The sequence below is a fragment of the Oryctolagus cuniculus genome, chromosome 3 (assembly GCF_964237555.1).
Source record: "Oryctolagus cuniculus chromosome 3, mOryCun1.1, whole genome shotgun sequence".
Classification (NCBI taxonomy): Eukaryota; Metazoa; Chordata; class Mammalia; order Lagomorpha; family Leporidae; genus Oryctolagus; species Oryctolagus cuniculus.
In genome coordinates, this window is record NC_091434.1 from 185,014,114 (window position 1) to 185,036,769 (window position 22,656).

Consider the following 22,656-nt stretch of genomic DNA (forward strand, 5'->3'; position numbering starts at 1 on the left):
TCCTGTTTCTCCGTTGTGTGACTCAGCCACAGCTCTCACTGGTGCTGGTGCCACGGGTCTGGCCCCAGCCCCAGAACCACAGGCCTGAGCCTCTTCCCTTACGAAGTGCACAGCCTCGCATACTTTGTCACAGCAACAGAAAATGGACGATGCGCTTGCTTTGAATTGGACCAATGTGAGGTTTTCTCAGCTCGCCGGTCACCAATACCCTCAAATGTGAAAATCCCGCCAGGGAATGGGATCCTGGATCTCAATGTGACGCTTGTACTGATGTTTTACCTGTAGCAGGGAAAGGTACCTGCGGGCCAGGGCCAGCGGCCAGGGGCAGCGGAGGTGGGTTTAGCAGCACTTGATTGACAGGGTTTCATTTTACAGGGGAAGGTCTTCCAGTGCTGCCGCTGCCATGGGGCTAGGGGGAGGAGGAGGAGGAGGAGGACTAGGAGGAGGAGGAGAAGGAGGAGGAGGAGGAGGCAGAAGGAGGAGCTATGAAGAAGGGTGAGAGGCAGGGGAGGGGGGAGGAGAGAGGAGGCGACAAGAGTTACCCTTCGGAGCGAGGGCTGTGCCTTAAGGAGCAGCGGCAGTGAGAGTTTGGGGGGTTTTATATATTTGGGAAGATAAGTGAATTAACATAAAAAGAGTTACAGAGAGGGAGGTGGATGCTGGCACCTCAGGCACTGGCTTCACTGCTGTGCCCCAGCGCTGGCCCTGGGGATGCATTTTTCAAAAAGATTTGCAACACCATTGTTTCAGTACTGTTTGGTTACAGTGGTTTTCTGCAGTTGCGCTGAGTTCTCTTCATGTGTTAGTGTGGTCACTAACTATTAGCTGTGTCCCTCATTTCCAGAAGAGATGGGCAGGGAGGGGCGTGACCTGTGACAAGGAGGGTCCACGGGGCACTGAGCAGGTTGGAGGTGGGACAGCGGCTGGTTCTGGTCCCCGTGGTGTGTCAGCCCCGTGGCCTCCCTCTCTGGATGGAATTGTGTTCCATCAGGGCTGAAGAGCTGAGAAAACCTTACAGGATGTGCCCAGGGTTACACCTCCGCTCTGTTTGGAAAGTTCAACGCTCATTTATCAGCCGTAAGTTTCAGGGACCTCTGAGACCCAGGAGTGTGAGATGAGCTACTCAAGGTTGGTGGTCAGGGGACTCGCGGGAGCCCAGGTGCGACCCGGGCCTGCAGGCTTTGCTCCCAGCGATTCCAGGACCTCCTAGTGCTTCCCTGTAGGAGCTGGGAATTCCAGGTGAGGAAGAGGGCAATGCCAACATTCAGGGGTCGTCTGCCGCTTAGTAGAGGTAAGGAAACCAAGGATGCCAGAGGGAGATTTCTAGAAGAAGTTCTGCAAAAATTGTGTGTTTATTTATTGGAGGGACAGAGGGAGAGAGAAGCAGTGATGGACAGAGGGAGAGAGAAATGATGGACAGAGGAGAGAAGCAGTGATGGACAGAGGCGGAAGCAGTGATGGACAGAGGGGGAGAGAAGCAGTGATGGACAGAAGGGGAGAAGCAGTGATGGACAGAAAGGGAGAAGCAATGATGGACAGAGGAGGAGAAGTGATGGACAGAGGGGGAAGCAGTGATGGACAGAGGGGGAGAAGCAGTGATGGACAGAGGGGGGAAGTGATGGACAGAGGGGGAGCAGTGATGGACAGAAAGGGAGAAGCAGTGATGGACAGAGGGGGGAAGTGATGGACAGAGGGGGGAAGTGATGGACAGAGGGGGGAGCAGTGATGGACAGAGGGGGAGAAGCAGTGATGCACAGAGGGGGAGAAGTGATGGACAGAGGTCTGCCCTCTGCCAGTTCCCTTCCACTGTGCACGGGGCGGGGCCTGGAGCAGGTGGAAGCCGGGAGCTGGGAATCCGTCTGGGTCTCCCTCAGGAGCAGCAGTGACCTGACTACTTGGGCCCGAACTGCTGCCTCCCAGGGTCTGCTTGACAGGCGGCTGCAGTCAGGAGCCAGAGCTGCCGTCAGACCAGACTCTCCAGTGTGGGACAGAGAAGCGGACTCCATATGAGGTGCCTGCAGCTTAATCAGTGATTTAACTGCTTCTCCGAGAGCCTGCACACAAAGCGGTTCTAACACAGTTGTGCGTGGCCAGCGTTGTGGTGCAGTGGGGTAAGCCTCCACCTGTGACTCTGGCGTCCCATATGGGCCCTGATTCAAGTCCTGGCAGCTCCACTTCCCATCCAGCTCCCTGCCAATGCACCTGGGAAAGCAGTAGAAGATGGCACAAGGCCTTGGGTCCCTGCACCCACGTGGGAGACCTGGAGGAAGCTCCTGGCTTCAGCGTGGCCCAACCCTGGCTGTTGCAGCCATCTGGGGAGTGAACCAGTGGCTGGAAGAGCTCTCCTTGTCTCTTTCTCTCTCTCTCTAATGCTGCCTTTAAAATAATAGTTGTGAAGTTGACACACTGGGGCTGCGCAGTCAGATACTTTGCATCCGGTCTGGGGCTGGCGCTGTCTGTGTAGTGAGCTTCTTGGAGAGCGTCCTTTGTTTGTTGGAGTCCAGCCTAGAACACGCTCGGGAGCAGCCGTGGACCCGTGGAGCCCGCCTGCTGGTTTCAGCCGTGGCTGCTCGGGCAGCGCGGCCCTTGGACTTCACCTCTGCGGCCGCCCCTCTCCCTCAGCTTCCTGCGCACCCTGCCACATCCTCAGCCATGCCCTTCTCTCCATGGCCTGGACTTGTCACTCACACAGGATCACGTGAGCAGAGGAGCCCCCGGCTGGACCCCCCCCCCGCCCGTCCCTCCCTCACCTTTAGGTCGTCCTCTTCCCTTCAGACGGTTCTGTCAGCACTGCTGTAGCCCAGCACTTTCCACAGAAAAATGTCTGCATTTGAATTACGCATGGTGTTGGTTCAAACATAGATTCTGAAACATCAACATCTGCTGGTGCTGTGGTGTAGCGGGTAAAGCCACCACTTGCAGCACCAGCATCCCATGTGGGCGCCAGTTCCAGTCCCGGCTGCTCCACTTCCGATCCAGCTCTCTGCTGTGGCCTGGGAAGGCAGCGGAAGATGCCGTATGTGCTTGGGCCCTGCACCCATGTGGGAGACCCGGAAGTAGCTCCTGGCTCCTGGCTTCAGTTTGGCCCAATCCTGGCCGTTGCAGCCATCTGGGGAGTGAACCAACAGTTGTAAGATTTCCGTCTCTCCCCCTCCCTCTTTCAAATAAATAAATAAATCTTAAAAAATCAACAACAATGACACACGTACAGGGATTCCCAAACCTAGGCCCTACCTGCTGAGTGGGAAACTGAGTTATCTTATTTTGAAAGAATTTTAGCAACACAGCAGAGTTGCAAAATTAATACACAGTTTACACGCATGCTTCAGTTAGCTTCGTCTGGTGTTAGCGTCGTGCCGCTGTGTAGGAGCTGTGGGCACCGCGCTGTGTTTCTCTGCGTCTCCTGGTTTGCTGTCCCCATCGTGATCCCATCTCTTGTCTCGCTCCTCTGTGGCCGCGGGTTGGTGTGGCTCCTCAGTCTTCCCTCGTCTTTCATGGCCTCGATATTGTGTTTTACAGAATATCCCTGAGTTTGGCTGATGTTTTCCTTGATTAGATTGAGGTTTTGTATTTTTAGAAGCCTGCATCTTGAACTAGCTCCTCAGTGGCTTTTTAAAATAATTTTTAAAGTGATTCAGAAAGTTTATTTGAAAATCAGATCTTTCATTTGCTGATTCACTCCCCAAATGCCTGTAGCTGCTGGATCGGGGCCAGGGCCAGAGCCAAGAGCCAGGAACTCACTCCAGGTCTCTCCTGTGGGTGGCTGCTGCCTCCCAGGTCTACACAGGCAGGACTGAACTCGGGACACAGGCTCTGAGCCCTGGGCCAGCACCTGTCCCTGCTCAGGGACTGCACCCAGACAGCCTCCCGGTCTCCGCTGGCCACCTTGTCCATCCTTGCCCCACACAAGCTCCCCCAAAACTTGTTTGCATGTAGTCCCCATTTCCTCCTCTGGGGGGCGCCATGCAGCCTGCGTGCTCCTGTCCTCTCGGGGTCTCTCGCTCGGCCTCAGTGTTTCGGCGTCGCCTCTCTTTACGCCCTGTGGCCTCTTCACTCTGCAGACTTACTCCCACTCGTTTGTCTTTTGCACACTTGATTCTACCCATGTGGACTTCCTTCCTGCTTCTCAAACCTCGTGGGTCCGGGAATCCCTGGGGGTCTTGTGAAAAGCAGTTTCTGAGTGAGGGGCCTTTAGTGGGCTGGAGATATCTTTCAAAGATTAATTATTTCAAAGGCAGAGTTATGGGGCGTGTCGGGGGAGCAGAGATCTTCTGTCTGGTGGTTCATTCTCCAAATGACCACGATGACCAGGGCTGGACCTGGCCAAAGCCAGGAGCCTGGAACTCCATCTGGCTCTCCCCTGTGGGTGCTGGGCCCATCCTCCACTGCTTTCCCAGGCGCATTAGCAGGGAGCTGGATGGGAAGTGGAGCAGCCAGGACTGGGACGGGTGCCCATGTGGGGTGCTGATGCTGTACCACGCCAGCCCCAGGAAGTGGCATTTCCCAAGCACTCCCAAGTGATGCTGGAGGTGTGCAGCCCACATTGAGTACTCAAAGCCACTGTCCACTCCCCTTCAACTGACATGGCCGTTCAGCCCATCTGAGCCATCTCTTCTCGCCTCCTGTTACACGTCCCACAGCAGCAGGAGGGGTTTTAAAAACCATTGTTTTGGGGCCAGCGCTGTGGTGCAGTGGGCAAAGCTGCTGCATGCAGTGCCGACATCCCACGTGGGCTCTGGTTCGAGTTCCGGCTGCTCCACTTCTCATCCAGCTCCCTGCTGATGCACCTGGTAAAGCAGTGGAAGATGGCCCAAGTGCTTGGGCCTCTGCCACCCACATGGGAGACCTGGATAAAGCTCTCGGCTCCTGGCTTCAGCCTGGCCCAGCCCTGGCTGTTGTGGCCATCTGGGGAGTGAACCAGCAGACGGATCTATTTCCCCCTCTCTTTGTAGCTTTGACTTTCAAATAAATCAGTCTGAACAAACCAACCAACCAACCCTGTCCTGGGGCCGGTGTTGTCCTGGGGCCGGTGTTGTGGTGCAGTGGGTAAAGCCACTGCCTGTAACACCATCATCTCCTGTGGGCTCCAGGTCATGTCCTGGCTGCTCCACTTCTGATCCAGCTCCCTGCTGGTAGCCTGGGGAAGACAGCAGATGCCCAAGCCTTTGGGTCCCCATTACCCACGTGGGAGACCTGGCTCGACCCTGGCCTTTGTGGCCATCTGGGGAGTGAACCAGCATCTGGAAGATCGTTCCCTCTCTGTAGGTCTGACTTTCAAGTCAATCAATCAGTTTTATTTATTTATTTATTTTTGTTCTGATGATGCCGAGCTCAGGCTTTTAAATGCCATCTTCAGTGACTTCCTGCTCAGGGTATTGTTCAGGGTCCTGAGCTTTGTGGCCTCCGAGCCGTGGGTGTTTTCCAGCCCTACTTCCTGCGAATGTCATCTTGGAAACGCCTCTTTCCCTCCCTTGCTAGACACAGGGCCTTCTCTGGCCCTTCAGTGGGTCACATTGCCAGCACAGTCCCCCGGCACCCACCCCACTGGGCCTCGCACAGGTCCCACACCCGCTGCTCAGACAGCGCCACGCCGTGGGTGTGTCTGCAAGCTCTTCTTTCCACTGGAGATGCAGGACCTGCAGAGTGCTGTTGGCAGCGTGGCCTGTGCTCTGGTCAGAAGTGGTGCAGTGGCTGACGGGCTGGCTGTAGCACCCGGATCACCGCAGGCCATGCACGGAGAGTCCCTGGGCTGCGTTTGAATGGCTGGGTCCCAGGACACTCTTGTTCACGTTCACACCTTGCACATATGCATACACACACACAAGCACTCTCACATGCATACACACAGACACACATTTGTACTGTGAGGCTGTCCAGCAGGCAGGAGAGGAGGTGGCGAGGCTGTCCAGAGGGCAGGGATGGAGAGGAGGTGGCGAGGCTGTCCGGAGGGCAGGCAGGGAGAGGAGGGGGCGAGGCTGTCCAGCAGGCAGGGAGAGGAGGGGGCGAGGCTGTCCTGCAGGCAGAAGAGGAGGGAGCGAGGCTGTCCTGCAGGCAGAAGAGGAGGGTCGAGGCTGTCCGGAGGGCAGGGAGAGGAGGGGGCGAGGCTGTCCGGCAGGCAGGCAGGGAGAGGAGGGGGCGAGGCTGTCCAGCAGGCAGGGAGAGGAGGGGGCGAGGCTGTCCTGCAGGCAGAAGAGGAGGGGCGAGGCTGTCCGGAGGGCAGGGAGAGGAGGGGGCGAGGCTGTCCGGCAGGCAGGCAGGGAGAGGAGGGGGAGAGGCTGTCTGGCAGGCAGGCAGGGAGAGGAGGGGGCGAGGCTGTCCAGAGGGCAGGGATGGAGAGGAGGGGGCGAGGCTGTCCAGAGGGCAGGGATGGAGAGGAGGGGGCGAGGCTGTCCAGAAGGCAGGCAGGGAGAGGAGGGGGCGAGGCTGTCCGGAGGGCAGGCAGGGAGAAGAGGTGGCGAGGCTGTCCGGCAGGCAGGCAGGGAGAGGGTATGGAATAAAAAAAGCTTGTAATACATATGTAGTGTACTTCCATTTTATTGAAGTTTGAGAACATACATAGCTGAAGAGTATATTCCTTAGGGATATACAGGGGTGTGTGTGTGTGTGTGTGTGTGTGTACTGAGACCATATAGAAAAGCAAGGCTGTTGAGCCAGTGCTGTGGCACAGTGGGTAAAGCTGCCACCTGTGACAGTGGCATCCCATATGGGCATCGGTTTGTGTCCTGGCTGCTCCACTTCCAATCCAGCTCCCTGCTAATGCACCTGGAAGGCAGCTGACGATGGCCCACGTCCTTGGGGCTCTGTACCCATGTGTGCGACCCAAGTTTCAATCTCCTGGCTTCAGCTTGGCCAGCCCTGGGCATTGCGGCCATTTGGGGAGTGAACCAGTGGATGGAAATTCTCTTTCTCCCTCTCTGTCTCTCTGTAACTCTACCTTTTAAATAAATAAATCAATCTTTTTTTTTTTTTTTTTTTTTTTTTTTTTTAAGAAAAGCAAGGTAACCACTTCAAAACAGTGGTTACCATTGTAGGAAGGGGAGGTATGGGGATGGGGTAAACAGCGGGGGGGTGGGGGGGTGGGGTGAAAGATCTTGTTTTAAGTTTTCTTAAACTGGGTGGTGGGCACTCAGGTGTTGTTTGTATTATATATAAGTGATACATACATGTATATATAACACATTTACACATGTATGTTCTTTATGTCCACACACACACACACACAGAGGTTGAGTATGTCTTATCCAAAATGCTTGGAACCAGAAGTACTTGAGATTTGTTTTTTTTTTTTTTTTTTTTTTTTTCAGAACTTGCAGTATTTGCATGCACATACCTAAGGAGCAGACCTAGCCACGAGACTGTTCTGCACACGGCCTAGAGGTCATCCTGTGCAGTGTTCTGAATAATTCTGTGCGTGAAGCAAAGTTCCACAGTGAGGAACTTTCCACTTGTGGTGTGATGTTTGCATTCAAAAAATTGCGGATTATGGAGCATTTTGGATATTTGGATTAGGGATGCTTAACCTGTGTATACTAGTGTTTGTTTTTATAAGTATTGCTTTTCTTTTCAAGGTTGATTTTTTTTGTTTGTTTTTTTGGAAGGCAGAGTTACAGGGGAAGAGAAAGGAGAGAGAGCTTCCATCTGCCGGTTCATTCCCCAAATAGCTGGTACAGCCTGAGCTGGGCTAAGCCAAAGCCAGGAGGCTAGAATTCCATCCGGGTCTCCCACCTGGGTGCAGGGGCCCAAGCACTTGGCTCCTCTTCCTCTGCTTTCCCAGGCCATTAGCAGGAAGCTGGATCAAAAGTGGAGCAGCCGGGACTCAAACTGGCGCTCGTAAGGCATGTGGGCATCGCAGGAGGCGGCTTGACTCACTGTACCCAGTGCCAGCCCCAGTAGTAGTTCTTACCTACTTTGTATCTGATATGGCTAGTAGCAGGGTGCACCTTTGGGAAAGACTGGGAGACACTGTTTCCAAACCAGGGAGAAAGGTGGAAGGTGGGGCTAGGGGCAGGGTTGACTAACAGCCTCCGTAAGGCATCAGCGGGAAGACGCTAAGGATTTGAGCAGTGGTTTGGTCATCTGGCGGCTTCCGTTTTTAACTCCTGTACGTTCTGTTGGGGAGAGGTGTCTTGTAGTAGATGTGGAATCTGCAGGGAGCGGAGAATACTCACGTTTGCGAAATTTCACGATGCAGCCAAGAAGCAAAAATCTGGGACTCCAGAAGTCTTTGAGCCTGCTTGCTGCTCGGCCGAGGCCAGCTCCCGCGGTGGCCTTGTTTTCCCAGCACCCCTGCCTGAGCCGGAGCTGCTCCCAGGTGGGCGGTGGGTCTCAGTCCAAACAGCATGCCTTTGCGTGGTGTCGTAGCACAGATTCAGCCCAGTTAGAACATAAGTTGGCATTTTTCTCCATTTAATTTCTTCACTGATTTTAAGTAAATGGATAGATTTGACGGAATGGGGTGAACTGTGAAGAGCAAGGCTGAGAGCGTGCAAGCTGCCTTCGCCCCGCCCGTCCCCGCCCGTCCCTGTCCCCGGTGCTATTCTGGGCGCAGCGGCTTAAACTCTTTGAGCCTCATTTGCACCTGCAGGGGATTGGCAGGGTGAAAGGCTCCGCTGACTTTGAAGACTGTAGGACTCCGTGACAGCTGACGTGTTGAGGGGAGAGCTCCTGACAGACAATCCTGACTTAGGAGGAAGGCGAGGAGGGTCAGCAGGTTCTCTTGCCTGTGGGAGTCGCAGACAGCGAGTTCCGAGGGGCAGGCCTCTCCGTCATAGCTGTTAATCACGTGAGTCGGCACGGTGTGGCCCGGGGGGCTGTGGTGCGGTCTCAGGAGAGAACATGCCTGCGCTCCGGCCGCTCAGCCCAGGGCCACCTCCTCACACAGGTGCGCGGCAGCCAGAGGCGCTAGCGTCCCTCCCCCGAGCCCTGTGCTTCCTCCCTGTCATCCAAGAGAGGCTCTTTCGGGAACGAACTCTAGAGCTTCGAAATTGATCTCCAGGGCTTGAAGTGCGAGTCCCCGACGCCTCTTCTGCTGGGAGAGACCCAGCTGGATTCTCTAACGCTGCCTGAATTAACTACAGACATAATTCCCTGTGGCACTGCGGCTGCTGTCCCCTCGGAGCTGCGCCTCTCTCCGGAGGCTTGGACGGAAGAAAGCCAGCATCGCAGCCTGGCTCACCTCACGTGGCTTAACAGGACGCTGTCGCTGGTGTGGCTGTGTACTTCCCTCGTCAGGGCCACTTTGCCCTCCCTGGTCCCTGTCCTTTGGAAGGCAGAGTTGATTTAATTCTGATTGCATCAGGTGCTTGGGTACAGAATTCTGCCACTAAACACTACTTCCCTTTGTCACTTTCTCTCTAATCTTCCAGTTCACCTGTTTCAGATTTTACATGTCCAGTCTATCACAGCAGAGTTTAAAACACTTTAAAACAGTGTCTCCTTGGGAAAAGTTCACATTTATATGTTACCCAGTTTGGTAGAATGATTATTTTATTTCTATGTAAATCTGTAACTTCTAAACTTTCAGAATTATGGGAAATAACACCTCTGATTTTTTTTAAAAAAATATTTATTTATTTGGAAGGCAGAGTTACAGAGAGAGAGAGAGAAATCTTCCATTTGCTGATTCACTCCCAAAATGGCCAAAACAGCCAGGGCTGGGCCAGGCCCAAACTAGAAGCTCCCTCTGGGTCTCCCGCATGGGTGCAGGGGCCCAAGGGACTTGGGTCATCCTCTGCTGCTTTCCCAGGTGCATTACCAGGGAGCTGGGTTGGCAGTGGAGCAGCTGGGACTTGAACCAGCCAGCACCCATATGTGATGTTGGCATTGCAGGCAGTGGGCAGTGGCTTAACCTGCTACACCACAACAGTGGTCCCCAAACAGCTCTGGTTGTAATGTGGTTGTAGTAAGTATCAGCTTTCTCCTACCTGTGCTTGGAACGTGACAGGTGAATTCAAAGGCACTTAACAAGGAATCCTAGAGCCGGGTTGTGGAGAAGACAGCAAATGCCTAAGCATATTTCTGGGAAACAACTTGAAGCCTCCAAGAGATGGTCTCCTCCTTTAATTGTTCATTCATTTAGGAAGTCACATTACAGGGAAAAGCATGAAGTTCTAGACTCAGCGGTCTGTCTGGTGTGAGCTGGTGACATTCAGATGCTAAGGGAACCAGCTAAAATGTGTTATCCATAGACTCACTGTTTCTTGCAAATTTTAGCATACCCAAAATCTGCTCACAGAATTTTGTCTTCATTGCCGATTTTCCCATCTCCGCACAGTGGATCAAATAGTGATGGCTGGCGTGCCCTCAGCTCCCACACGACTGCAGTCACTGTTTCAATTCCGTACTGTCTTTTGTAAACCCAGTGAGTGCTGGGTAAGCCATTGTTGCTCGTGTACCGTCACCATGTGCAAGGCTGTCAGCTCTCATGTACCATCGCCGTCTGTGTGTCTGTTGGTTCCCGTGCACCATCACCATCTGCAAGGCTGTTGGTTTCTCGTGTATCATTGTTGTCTGTGAGGCTGTCAGTTCTCATGTACCACCGCCATCTGTGAGGCTGTCGTTGGTTTCTCATGCATCATTGTTGTCTGTGAGGCTGTCAGTTCTCATGTACCACTGCCATCTGTGAGGCTGTCGTTGGTTTCTCATGTACCATCACTGTCAGTGAGGCTGTCAGTTCTCATGTACCATTGCCATCTGTGAGGCTGTTGTTGGTTTCTCGTGTACCATCACTGTCAGTGAGGCTGTCAGTTCTCATGTACCATTGCCATCTGTGAGGCTGTCAATTCTTGTGTACCATCACCATCTGAGAGGCTGTTGTTGGATTCTTGTGTACCATTGCCATCTGAGAGACTGTCGGTTGTCATATACCATCACCATCTGTGAGGCTGTTGTTGGATTCTCGTGTACCATCGTAGTCTGTTAGGCCCTCAGTTCTCATGTACCTTCACTGTCTGTGAGGCTGTCAGTTTTTGTGTACTGTGGCCATCTGTGAGGCTGTCGGTTGTTGTGTATCATTGCCGTCTGTGAGGCTGTTGGTTGTTGTGTATCGTTGCCGTCTGTGAGGCTGTCGGTTGTTGTGTATCGTTGCCGTCTGTGAGGCTGTCGGTTGTTGTGTATCGTTGCCGTCTGTGAGGCTGTCGGTTGTTGTGTATCGTTGCCGTCTGTGAGGCTGTCGGTTGTTGTGTATCGTTGCCGTCTGTGAGGCTGTCGGTTGTTGTGTATCGTTGCCGTCTGTGAGGCTGTCGGTTGTTGTGTATCGTTGCCGTCTGTGAGGCTGTCGGTTGTTGTGTATCGTTGCCGTCTGTGAGGCTGTCGGTTGTTGTGTATCGTTGCCGTCTGTGAGGCTGTCATTGGATTCTCATGTACCATCACTGTGAGGCTGTCTGTTGTCACGCACCATCACTGTCTGTGAGGCTCTCATTGGTTTCTTTTTTTTTTTTTTTTTTTTTGACAGGCAGAGTGGACAGTGAGAGAGACAGAGAGAAAGGTCTTCCTTTTGCCGTTGGTTCACCCTCCAATGGCCGCCGCGGCTGGTGCGCTGCAGCCGGCGCACCGCGCTGATCCAATGGCAGGAGCCAGGTACTTCTCCTGGTCTCCCATGGGGTGCAGGGCCCAAGCACTTGGGCCGTCCTCCACTGCACTCCCAGGCCACAGCAGAGAGCTGGCCTGGAAGAGGGGCAACCGGGACAGAATCCGGCGCCCCGACCGGGACTAGAACCCGGTGTGCCGGCGCCGCTAGGCGGAGGATTAGCCTAGTGAGCCGCGGCGCCGGCCAAGGCTGTCATTGGTTTCTTGTGTACCATTGCTGTCTGTGAGGCTCTCATTGGTTTCTCCTTTAGTTCTTCCCAGAATCTTGTTTTTGGGATTTTTTCTTTTTTTCCTTTTTTTTTAAAGATTTATTTATTTGAAAGAACTACACACACACACACACACACATACACAGAGGGAGGGAGAGAGAGAGAAGGAGAGACAGAGAGAGAGAAGTCTTCCATCCGTTGGTTCAGAGAGAGAGAGAGAAGGAGTGACAGAGAGAGAGAAGTCTCCATCCACTGGTTCACTCCCCAATTGGCCACAATGGCTGGAGATGCGCTGATCCGAAGCCAGGAGCCAGGAGCCAGGAGCTTCTTTTGGGTCTCCCACATGGGTGCAGGGGCCCAAGGACTCGGGCCATCTTCCATTGCTTTCTCAGGCCACAGCAGAGAGCTGGACTGGAAGTGGAGCAGCTGGGACATGAATGGGTGCCCACATGGGATGCCGGCACTGCAGGTGGTGGCTTTACCTGCTATGCCACAGCTCTGGCCCCGGATTTTTTTTCTAAATGTTCTTTGTTTCTTTTTCAAGTCTTTCTGTCTAGTTTTCCTAGTCTCCTGTTCATGACTCACAGTTTTAGTCTCTTTGTTATTTTTTTTTTTAATGTTTTATTTGAAAGGCAGAGTTAGAGAGAGGCAGAGGCAGAGAGAGAGAGAGAGAGAGAGAGCAAGAGAGAGAGAGAGAAGGAGGGAGGGAGAGGGAGGGAGAAAGGTCTTCCACCCACTGGCTTACTCTCCAGATGGCCTCAACTGCCAGATCTGTGCCGATCTGAAGCCAGGAGCCAGGAGCTTCTTCCGGGTGCAGGGGCCCAAGAACCTGGGCCATCTTCTACTGCTTTCCCAGACCATAGCCAAGAGCTGGATCGGAAGTGGAGCAGCTGGGACTTGAACCGGTGCCCATATGGGATGCTGGCACTGCAGGTGGTGGCTTTACCCACTACACCGCAGCCCCTTTCATGTTACTTTAAATGAGTTAACTCTGCTTGAGCTCTGAGGTCCTTGCAGATCTGATTCTAGTTGTGTGGGTTTCTTATTTCTTTTTTGGGGTGGGGCTATGGTGTCTCACTTTTCTGTGTGTGTTGTAATTTTCTCCTGCTTATGAGAACTCTAGCTACAGGAATAATTGGGGATGTGGTCTGAGGTGTTAGCATCTGATGGGCGTCAGAGACCCAGCCCACCTTATGACCCTCAGCATGTTGTCTCCAGGTTCCAAACCTGGGGAGATGGTCTGTGGCTATGTGGAGTCGAGGTTGAGGGACATTGCATGACCACACAGCGTCAAGGTTGAGGCATAACTCGTGGCCATGTGCAGCCGAGGTTGTGGGACAGTCTGTGGCCACGCGGAGTTGAGGTTGAGGGACAGTCCATTGCCACGCGGAGTAGAGGTTGAGGGATAGTCTGTGGCCACGTGGGATCAAGGTTGAGGTTGAGGGACAATCTGTGGCCATGTGGAGCCAAGGTTGAGGGACAGTGGCAATGTGGAGCTGAGCTTAAGGGACAGTCTGTGGCCACGTGGAATTGAGGTTGAGGGACAGTTCATGGCCATGCAGAGCCAAGGTTGAAGGACAGTCCGTGCCATGCAGAGCTGAGGTTGAGAGACAGCCCATGGCCATGTGCAACCGAGATTAAGGGATGGTCCATGGCCACGTGCAGCCGAGGTTGAGGGACGATCCATGGCCAATGTGCAGCCGAGGTTGAGGGATGGTCCATGGCCACGTGGAATCAAGGTTGAGGTTGAGGGACAGTCCGTGGCCACATGCAGCCGAGGTTGAGGGACAGTCTGTGGTCATGTGGAATCAAGGTTGAGGTTGAGGGACAGTCCATGGCCATGTGGAATCAAGGTTGAGGTTGAGGGATGGTCCTTGGCCCCGTGCAGCCGAGGTTGAAGGATGATCCGTGGCCACCTGTAGCCAAGGTTGAGGGACTGGCTTTATGCTGGGCTCTCACAGCAGGAACCTGGTCTCCTGTGGTCCCGGAGGTTGGATGTCCAAGGTGGTGGCAAGGTTGACACCTCTGAGGGCTGCGATGGGGAATAAGCATGGCCTCCCTTCTGGCCACAGGGGTTTGCTGGTGATCTCGGGCCCCTGGGCCTGAGCCTCTGCCTTCATCTTCACATGGAGGTCTCCTTGGGGCGTGTCTGTGTCCATTGTCCCCCTTGTCTGGATTAGGAACCTGCCCCACTCCAGCGTGGCCTCGCCGCGGCTCATTGCACCTGCTCTCACCTCCCTTCTGAACCCAGTTGCCGTCCGGGGGCCCTGGGGTTAGAGCTTCAACAAGGGGCTCTCTGGGGACACAGTTCAGCCCACACGGCGCTTAGCCTGGGTTTTCCCGGAAAGCAGAGCGGGGGCAGGCAGACACGCATGCACGGTTTATTCCAGGACACCACCTGGGGAACTGCGTGGGATGGGGCAGGGGGAGCGGCAGTCCCGGGTGTCCTCGAGCCGTGCACATCTCATGCTGTCCTCACGGGGTGGATGGTGTGCTCCTGACCTGCTCGTTCCCAGGAGCGTGGCATTTTCTGGGCCTTCATTTATGGAGGTGGCCTGTACTCGGGCTCTCCCCTAGTCCAGGCCGCCAGGTGCAGTCTCCCCGCACCTACCCCGAGACCTCCGTGCCTGGTCACCATCCTAATCCTGCCCCTGCCTCATTCCTGCGCTCAGTGCCTCACAGGTGGAGGCGGTCACCTTGAAGTGTGCTGCTCCATATTTATTAAGCACTCTCGAATGTTAGGAAGTGATGGAGTTTCAACATCTCCAGTCTGCCAGACGCCAAAAATAGAAGAGTATTTACTTTAAAACACAAGGCAGGCGCTGGTTCTGTGGTCCCGCACAGCAAGCCACTGCCTGCGACGCTGGCATCCTATAGGAGCCCCAGTTTGAGTCCTGGCTGGCGTGTCTGGAAAGGCAGAGGAGGATGGCCCAAGGGCTTGGGCACCTGCCACCCCTGCGGGAGACCCGGATGGCGTTCCGGGATCCCAGCTTCAGCCCAGCCCATCTGGGGAGTGAGCCAGCAGAGAGAAGATTGATTTCTTCTCCACCCCCCTCCCCGGTCTTGCCATCTCTCTGTAATTCTGCCTTTCAACTAAATAAATAAATCTTTCGAAAAATAAGAGTGGGGGCCAGTGCTGTGGCACCGTGCGCTAGCCCTCTGCCTGCAGTGCCAGCATCCCATATGGGTACCAGTTCATGTTCCGGCTGTTCCTCTTCTGATCTCTGCTAATATGCCTGGGAAAGCAGTAGAAGATGGCACAAGTCCTTGGGCCCCTGCACCCATGTGGGAGACCCAGAAGGAGCTCCTGGCTCCTGGCTTCGGATTGGCGCAGCTCTGGCCATTGAGGCCATCTGAGGAGTGAACCAGTGGATGGAAGATCTTTCTCTGTCTCTCCCTCTCACTGTCTGTAACTCTACCTCTGAAATAAATAATCTTTAAAAAAATAGAATGGATTCAAGCTTATTCCTGTGGTATTTCACAAACTGTGTTCTTTTTCTGAAAAGAATGTGTTGATTTATTTTATTGAAGGGCAGAGGGAGAAAGGTCTTCCATCCACTAGTTCACTCCCCAAATGCCTGTGACAGCCAGGGTGGGGCCAGGCTGGAGCCAGGAGTCAGTCCAGGTCTCCCATGCGAGTGGCAGGCTCCCACGTACTTGAGCCGTCACTGCTGCCTCCCAGGGTGCACACCAGCAGGAAGCCGGACCTGGGCGGAGCCGGTCTCCAGCCCACACACTCTATTATGGGATGTGGGTGTCCCAAGCACTGCGTCCTGATACACTGTTGGGACAAGTGAAACGAGGTGTGGCCCTGGCTGGTGATCGCTGCCCTATCCCAGCCTGTGGGGCCGTGGGCAGTTCCCTCGGCCTGTGTCAGTGGGTGGGCCAGCGCTCTGCCTCCATGTGCACTGTCTCTGAATTGCAGATGGGGACGACAGTGACAGGTGTGACAAGGATGCAGCAGCCACGCATCTGAGTGAGTGGCAGGCTGGTGCTGGCACGTGCCAGAACTTGGTGTCCTCAGGCACCGTTCGTCTGCCTGTGGAGCAGGTGTTGACTGGGCTCTGCCGCCTGGGACTGGCTGTGCCACGTGCAGCGGGAAGTGCAGACAGCTCCTGTCTTCCAGGTGCTCACAGTCTGGTGAGCAGACGCCTCATTTTGCGTGGGAGTGGGATAAGGGATACGGCTCTAACCCCACTGCAGAGGCCGAGGGACCAGCGGGTGTCATTCAGGAAGAAAGAGGCCCGAGGGCGGGGTGGGGAGTGGTGAAAGGGCCTGGGGCAGCTTGGTGAGCTGAGGAACTCCCCTCCTGGGCAGCAGGCGACGTCAGGTCTCGTAGGCGCCAGCTCTTACCCGGAGAGAAAGCACGTGGGCTTTGCGGTCCACAGCCTGCTAGTCAGATTCCTTTGCCACCCTGCTGGGGGATCGTGTGTGCAGGTGGTTATCTTCTCAGCCCCTCTCTCTTGTGATGACGAGAGAGTAGCCCAGACAACCTCTTAAGGCCTCCTGCATTGCCAGTCTGTTGTGGTTCTGAGTGTATGTCATTAGAAAGTAAGATGAAGATATATGTAAAGGAGCGCACACGCACACACACGTGTGCACACATGCACACACAGTACACACATGCACATGTGTAACATACATGTACACACATGCATTCACACACATATACTTGTGCACGCAGGCACAGACATACATACACAATGTACATACATATGCACACGTGTGCACACACAAATACACATGCATGTGCCTACACATGAGCTGGGGTCAATGTGGTGCTCAGGTTGTGAATCTTTGTAGGCATTTTTTTAAAGATTTATTTATTCATCCATCCATCCATCCATGCATGCATCCATCCACTGGTTCACTCCCCAAATGACTGCAATGGCTGGACTGTGCTGATCCGAAACCAGGAGCCAGGAGCTTTTTCCAGGTCTCCTACATGGGTGCAGGGGCCCAAGTACTTGGGCCATCTTCTACTGCTTTCCCAGGCCACAGCAGAGAGCTGGATCAGAAGAGGAGCAGCCGGGACTTGAACCGGCACCCACATGGGATGCTGGCACTGTAGGTGGAAGCTTAGACCACTACGCCACAGTTCCAGCCCCATAGGTGTTGTCTGAACAGTAGTTCTGGTGGTGTCTGGCGTCCAGCCGCACTGTTTAGCTCCTGGCCATGAGCTGTGAGCGTCGAGTGACTGGGTGTTGGGTGAGCAGACGCTAGCAGCACGGCCGTGGTCGCGTGGCAGCTCACCCAGCCTCGATTTTCTCTCGGCAGGGGAGCTCTCGCTGGAGCAGCGCAGCCTTTCCTCGTACTCCGTGCTGAAGAAGAGCACCGTGCACAGTGCTGCACACGTGGCCTTGACCGCAGCCGCTCCAGGGTCCCCGCAGAGCGGTCCCCTCCTCGTCACAGCCTCTCCAGCTGCCTCCGCTTTTGATCCAGCCTTGCTTAACCAGGGAGTCCAGACCTGGGGCGCAGCCGACCACAGCCTCTTGGTGGCGGATGGCGTGTCCGTGACGAGTAACGAGGTGCCTGTGGATGGCGAGGACATGGATAACTTCCTGCCGGATACTCACTGGACCGCGTCCCAGATGGTTTCCCCGATGCAGTACGTCACGGCCAGCCCCCTGGGGCTGCCCAGAGAGATGCCGGCGCCCGTGCCCACGCCGTCACTACCTGTGGCTTCTTTAGAAGATGTGCCAGTGAGGTCAGCTTGGCAGAGCGCCGTGCGACCGCTGCGGACGGACGCCGGGTCTCCCGGTCACCCCACTGGGTTTTGGTCGGCTTTGCCCACCACCGAGGACACAGCCCCGACTCCTGGTGGGAGCTTCGTGCTTCCCCTTCCCGCTGACGCTGATGGTGGCTTCTCGAGCAGGACTCGGCCCGGGGTCGTGACTTCATGGGCACTGGACGTGGAGACCCTGTTCTCCAGCTCCCGGTCGTCGGCGCCTCGGCCGCTGGGGGGCGGCGTCACTCAGCAGCTGGTTCCCCTCCTGTCCGAGGGCTCACAGCTGCTAGGGGCTGTTCTGGGCACAAGGACGCACGGATGCCCTGAGGGCACCATGGCTCTGGGGCGGCCGTGGGAAGAAGCCATCTCCCCAAGGACGCCCACTACTGTGACCGTCTCACACCCAGCCCCCGCTCCCAGCAGCGCACACTCTGCTTTGCTCTCAACCCCCCTTGCATTTGAATCCTTTCCTACTCAGTCAGCCGTTGGCTCCTTTAGCCCCTTTCTCCCGGGCCACACCAGGGCGGTGTCAGCGCTGCCTGGCAATCCCACGCCGAGCCTGGTGTCATCCTTGAGCCCATACACGGGGTGTGCGTCCTGCCCCGTGGCACCTGCTCTGCAGGTTCTGCCCACGAGCCTCCCGGAGAGAGACGTGGGCTCAGGGGACGGTGCTGAGACCGTGTCCCCGGCGCGGGCGGAAGCCAGCAGTGTCCCTCCACTGAGCAGCGTGCTCGCGGACGTCTCTGAGTTTGAGGAAGAGTCTCCGGAATTTAATACGCTTTTCCCCTCCAGGCCTGTGGTGCCCCTGTCTTCTAGATCTCCGGACGTCTCGGAAACGCGCGCCAGCGTTTCAGCCGAGGTGGAGCTGAGCAGTGTGGCGGCCACGCAAGTGCGTCCCTCCCACAGCCACCTCTCCGTGCCTGTGTCACTCGATCCCAGCTTCGGCTCCCCCTTGGTCGCTGGAACCCAAACGATGCTTCCCGGAGGCACCCCTGCGCTGTTCCCGGCCCCCACCAGCGTTCTCCCCGACCTGTCCTCCTCCGTGGCGGCAGGCACTAACACGCCATGGCTTGCCACCCGAGACCCCAGCACCCTCGCCTCTTACACACTGGTTCCCTCAGCTGAGCCGGCGCTGCCGTCTGACCCGGAGCCCACCGGTGTCTTTGAGCAGGGATCTGGGAGTCATTTGGATTTCGCATCGAGGCTTTTCTCAACCCCACCACTGGAGCGCAGCTGGGGCCCTGCGTCCTCAGGACGCGCGTCTCCGTCTCCTGCGTGGAGTGACCTCTCAGCCTTCACGCCGCTGGCCTTCCCCACCTCAGCGGGAACGAGCGCGTCGTCCGGCGCTGTCCACGCGCAGTCGCCCCCGCTGCCTCTCCCTGATTCCACGCGCGTGGAGTTTTCTCAGCTCCGGCCAAGTGCAGCGCTTCCTCCGAGCACGGCCGCCCCTCCGCCCAGCCGCTCTGAGACCCCGCCGTTGTGGGTCCTCCCCACCGACTCTGGCGAGTTCGCTGAAGCCCCAACAGTGTCGCTGACAGACCCTGACGCCCAGGCTACCTCGGCCCTCACGGAAGCCACCGCCTCTGCGGAGTCTTCACTCAGCCCTCGCGAACCTGCCGTGGCCGCAGTGCCCTCCAGCTCCGAGCCCATGCTGGACGCCTCGGCTGCTGGAGCTCACTCAGCATCGCCCCTGACCGTGTTTTCTACGACCCCCGGGTCCTCGGCTCTGACGTCCCCTGCTGCCCACGTGGGCTCCCCACATGCCCACACGTCTGTCCTGTCCCCTCTCTCCAGTGCCGCTCCCACGGGCCCAGTGCTGACCACCCACGCGTTCCCATCCTTGTCATCGTCAGCATCTCTGTTTGCTCCCCAGGTGACCCCGTCACCTTTGCCGACAGCGCCTGCCCCCACGGGCCCCTCGCGCCCACCCACGGATGCGCCCACGGATGCGCCGTGGAGCCCCTCTGCCGAGCCGGGCACGTCTACCGGGAGCACGGCCGCTGCGGACGTTGTGGACGCTGGCCAGGGCAGCCAGGCTGCGGGGGAGAGCCCTCCGGAGGCCAGCGCCGCCCCTCCCCCGCCGGCTCTGCGTCCTGATACGCCAGCGCTGGTCACTGCCAAGCCGCCGTATGTGTGTGATATTACGGTTCCTGATGCCTATCTCATCACGACTGGTAAGGCTCGGCTCCCGTCGGCTCCCTGGTGGGGAGACCTTTCTGCCATGCTGGTGGAGACTGGGAGTGGGCTGGTGGAGACGCTGGGCGCTGGGCTCAGGCAGCTGCCCGCGGTCGGCCTCGCTCCTGTGCCTGCCTCCTGCACAGTTGGTGACCTCCCTACGCCTCTGTTTCCTCAACTCTTTTTTTAAAAAAATATATTTATTTGAAAGGCAGAATCACAGACACACACACACACACACACACACACACACACTGGGGGTGGGTCTTCCATCTATTGGTTCACTCCCCAGATGGCTGCAATGGCCAGGGTTGGGCCGAGCTGAAGCCAGGAGCCAGGAACTTCTTCAGGTCTCCCACATGGGTGCAGGGGCCCAAGGACTTGGGCCATTTTCCACTGCTATCCCAGGCCATAGCAGAGAGCTGGATCAGAACAGGAGCGGCTGGGACACAAGCTGGCGCCCATATGGGATGCTGGTGCTGCAAGCAGAGGCTTAGCCAACTACCCACAGTGCCGACTCCTCCTCAGCTCTTCAACAATGATAGCGATGCCCACTTCCATGGTTATTAAAGAGTTGAATGCACATAACGGCCTTAGCCCAGTGCCTGGCACCCAGGAAGAACCCACAAGATGTGTTAGCTGGTGGTCCTTAGAAGAACACATGAGGGACTGTAGCGAGCCATAGGAGTTTCGGTGGGGTCTCTGACCCAGCGGACGCGTTGCTGACGTGGCCAGCACAGAGCGCTCATGCTGACTTGGGCGAGCTGTACGAGCACGCCTGCCACCCTCCCGCTTGACTGCTCTAACCTGTCCTACGCAGGTGCGCTCTGCTCGCGTGTATTCCTGTTCCAGTCACTTGCATCCCGAAGAGAAAAGCAGCGTGACTTAAATAGCCTCCCGATTCGGTCTCCCTCCCTGGTCAGCCGCCCAGCCTGCAGCAGGGCAGGGCAGGGCCAGGGCCATGTCCAGCCGCAGTCTGTCCGAGGCTGTGTCAGTACAAGGATATCAGTCACCGGCCCACCTGATAGGGGCTCCAGGTTCTCGATAGGAGAAGGGACTTAGGGGTGCACGGCGTCTCACAGGCGTCTACCTGCAGCCTGATACTGACCAGGAGCCTGGCTTGTGCTGGTTTTGGTGGGGATGGGGTAGAGGAGGAGTGGGTGGGGTGGACGTCGAGGGAGGGCCGGGACAGGGAAGGAGATGGTGGGGGCTTGCATGTTGTCTTCCTCCATGCTGAGCGGGGTGGGCCGTGGTGGGAGCCTCTGCTCTCTGGCGTTGCCGCAGTCCTTGGAGGGCAGGAGCAGCTGGAACTTTGGTTCTCTGCGAGGCTCACGGGGTTGCAGCTGAGTGAGCCGTGGTCCTGCCCTCGCAGGAGCCCAGGACGGGAGATGAGCTGTGCCGTCGCGGTCGCCGCAGTAACGGGTGAAGGAGATTCTCCGGGAGCGACCGTGTGGGGTGGCCCGGTGTGGAGGTCCACTTTCAGGCCAGGGGAGAGCGCCTCGGCTTGGCGCGGGTTACAGTTGGGACCCGAGTGGGAACAAGATCCTGCTCTCCAGCCTGCGGGGCAGAAGCAGCTGCTGGCAGACGGTGTGTCCTGCCCTCTCACAAAATCGTTCTGGGGTAGCCGCTGGGTGGTTGCTTACAGGGAAGTCAGACTTGGGGAGCTTCGTCTCGGCTCTGTGGTGCTGGTGGTGCAGTGTTTCTGCGAGGAGCTGTAAGCATAGCACCCGTGGGTTGAACTTTCGCGCACGTCCCCTTCTGTGTGACAGGCGTGGGGGGCGAGTGGGCGCTGCTGCGGGGCTGCCCGCGTCTTGCTCTCGGCGCTCGCACGTTTGCCCCAGAGTGCGTCGGCTCCTTCGCATTTGGTCCCTTGGGAGATGGTCTGTCAGTGAGAGTCTGGAGAGGAAGCCGAGGTGACTCCTGGCCTCTGAAAGAGTCCTTGTCGGCACGGTCTGTGTCGGGCAGCTGGGTCCCGGTGGGCGCGAGGGACTCTGACCCTGACTCCCGCCCTGAAGCTGCAGCTGCAGCTGTGTGGGGAAGATCTGTAGGGCCTCTGCTTGCTAATGGTCCTTTTTCCCCACGGGCTCAGGGCTGACTCGGGGGGTCATGGGGACTGCCGAGGATGTGTTCGGGTGACCCTCGTGCCCTGGGGGCTGCTGGCTGCCCTGCTGGGGGCTTAGTCCTGCACTGTGTTCCACCTCTGCTCCCCAGGTGTAGCCGAGACCCTGGGCTTTCCTTCTCTCGCCTCACCACCTCTCCTTTGCCCTGACAGTCCACAGGGAGGTCTGGTCCCTTGGAGCCCACCTAGGCCCTGCTGAGTGGGGGCTGAGTGGAGGAGTGACTCCCGGGGGGAGGGGCTGTGGGTTTGCTCTAGTGGCCTCATGAGCTGAGGAAGCCCCCCCACCCACTTTCTGACTGTCTGAGCCACTGACTTACAGAAAGAAAGTCAAATATAACTTAAATATTTATTTTGAATTTATTTGAAAGAATTACAGAGAAAGAGGGAGAGAGAGGTTGGGGAGAGACAGGTCTGGTCATTGATTCACTCTGTAAATGGCCACAATAGTCGGTGCTGGGTCAGGCAGAGCCAGAAGCCCAGAGCTGCTTCCAGGTCTCCCACGTGGGTGCAGGGGCTCAGGCTTTGGGCCATCTTCTACTGCTTTCCCAGGTGCCTTAGCAGGGAGCTGAGTCGGAAGTAGAGCAGCTGGGTCTTAAACCTGCACCCATATGGGATACCAGTATTGTAGGTGGCTGCAAAACTGGCTGCTAAATATTTATTTTTTAATGAATAAAGAATGAAGAGTGATAGTTGTCTTCAGTTTAAAAATGAAGATCAGGAAATGGGAAACTGAAAAATATATCGAACATTGTTTTTAAAAGTTTTTATTTATTTGAAAGGGAGAGAGAGAGGGAGGTATTTCCCATCTACTGGTTCGATCTCCAAATGCCTGTAACAGC

General features: G+C 56.3%; 1 protein-coding gene across 2 annotated transcripts in view; it reads left to right on the forward strand.

Moving 5' to 3' along the window:
* Positions 1-22,656, forward strand: part of KIAA1549 (KIAA1549 ortholog) — a 150,082-nt gene that overhangs the window by 47,686 nt on the left and 79,740 nt on the right. For both annotated transcript variants that reach the window (XR_011387521.1, XM_070071444.1), the window contains exon 2: positions 17,073-19,697. Coding sequence is in view for 1 of the 2 variants with exons in the window: in XM_070071444.1 (XP_069927545.1) it covers positions 17,073-19,697 (2,625 nt within the window). In the remaining variant the exon portion in view is untranslated. The remainder of the gene's footprint in view (positions 1-17,072; positions 19,698-22,656) is intronic.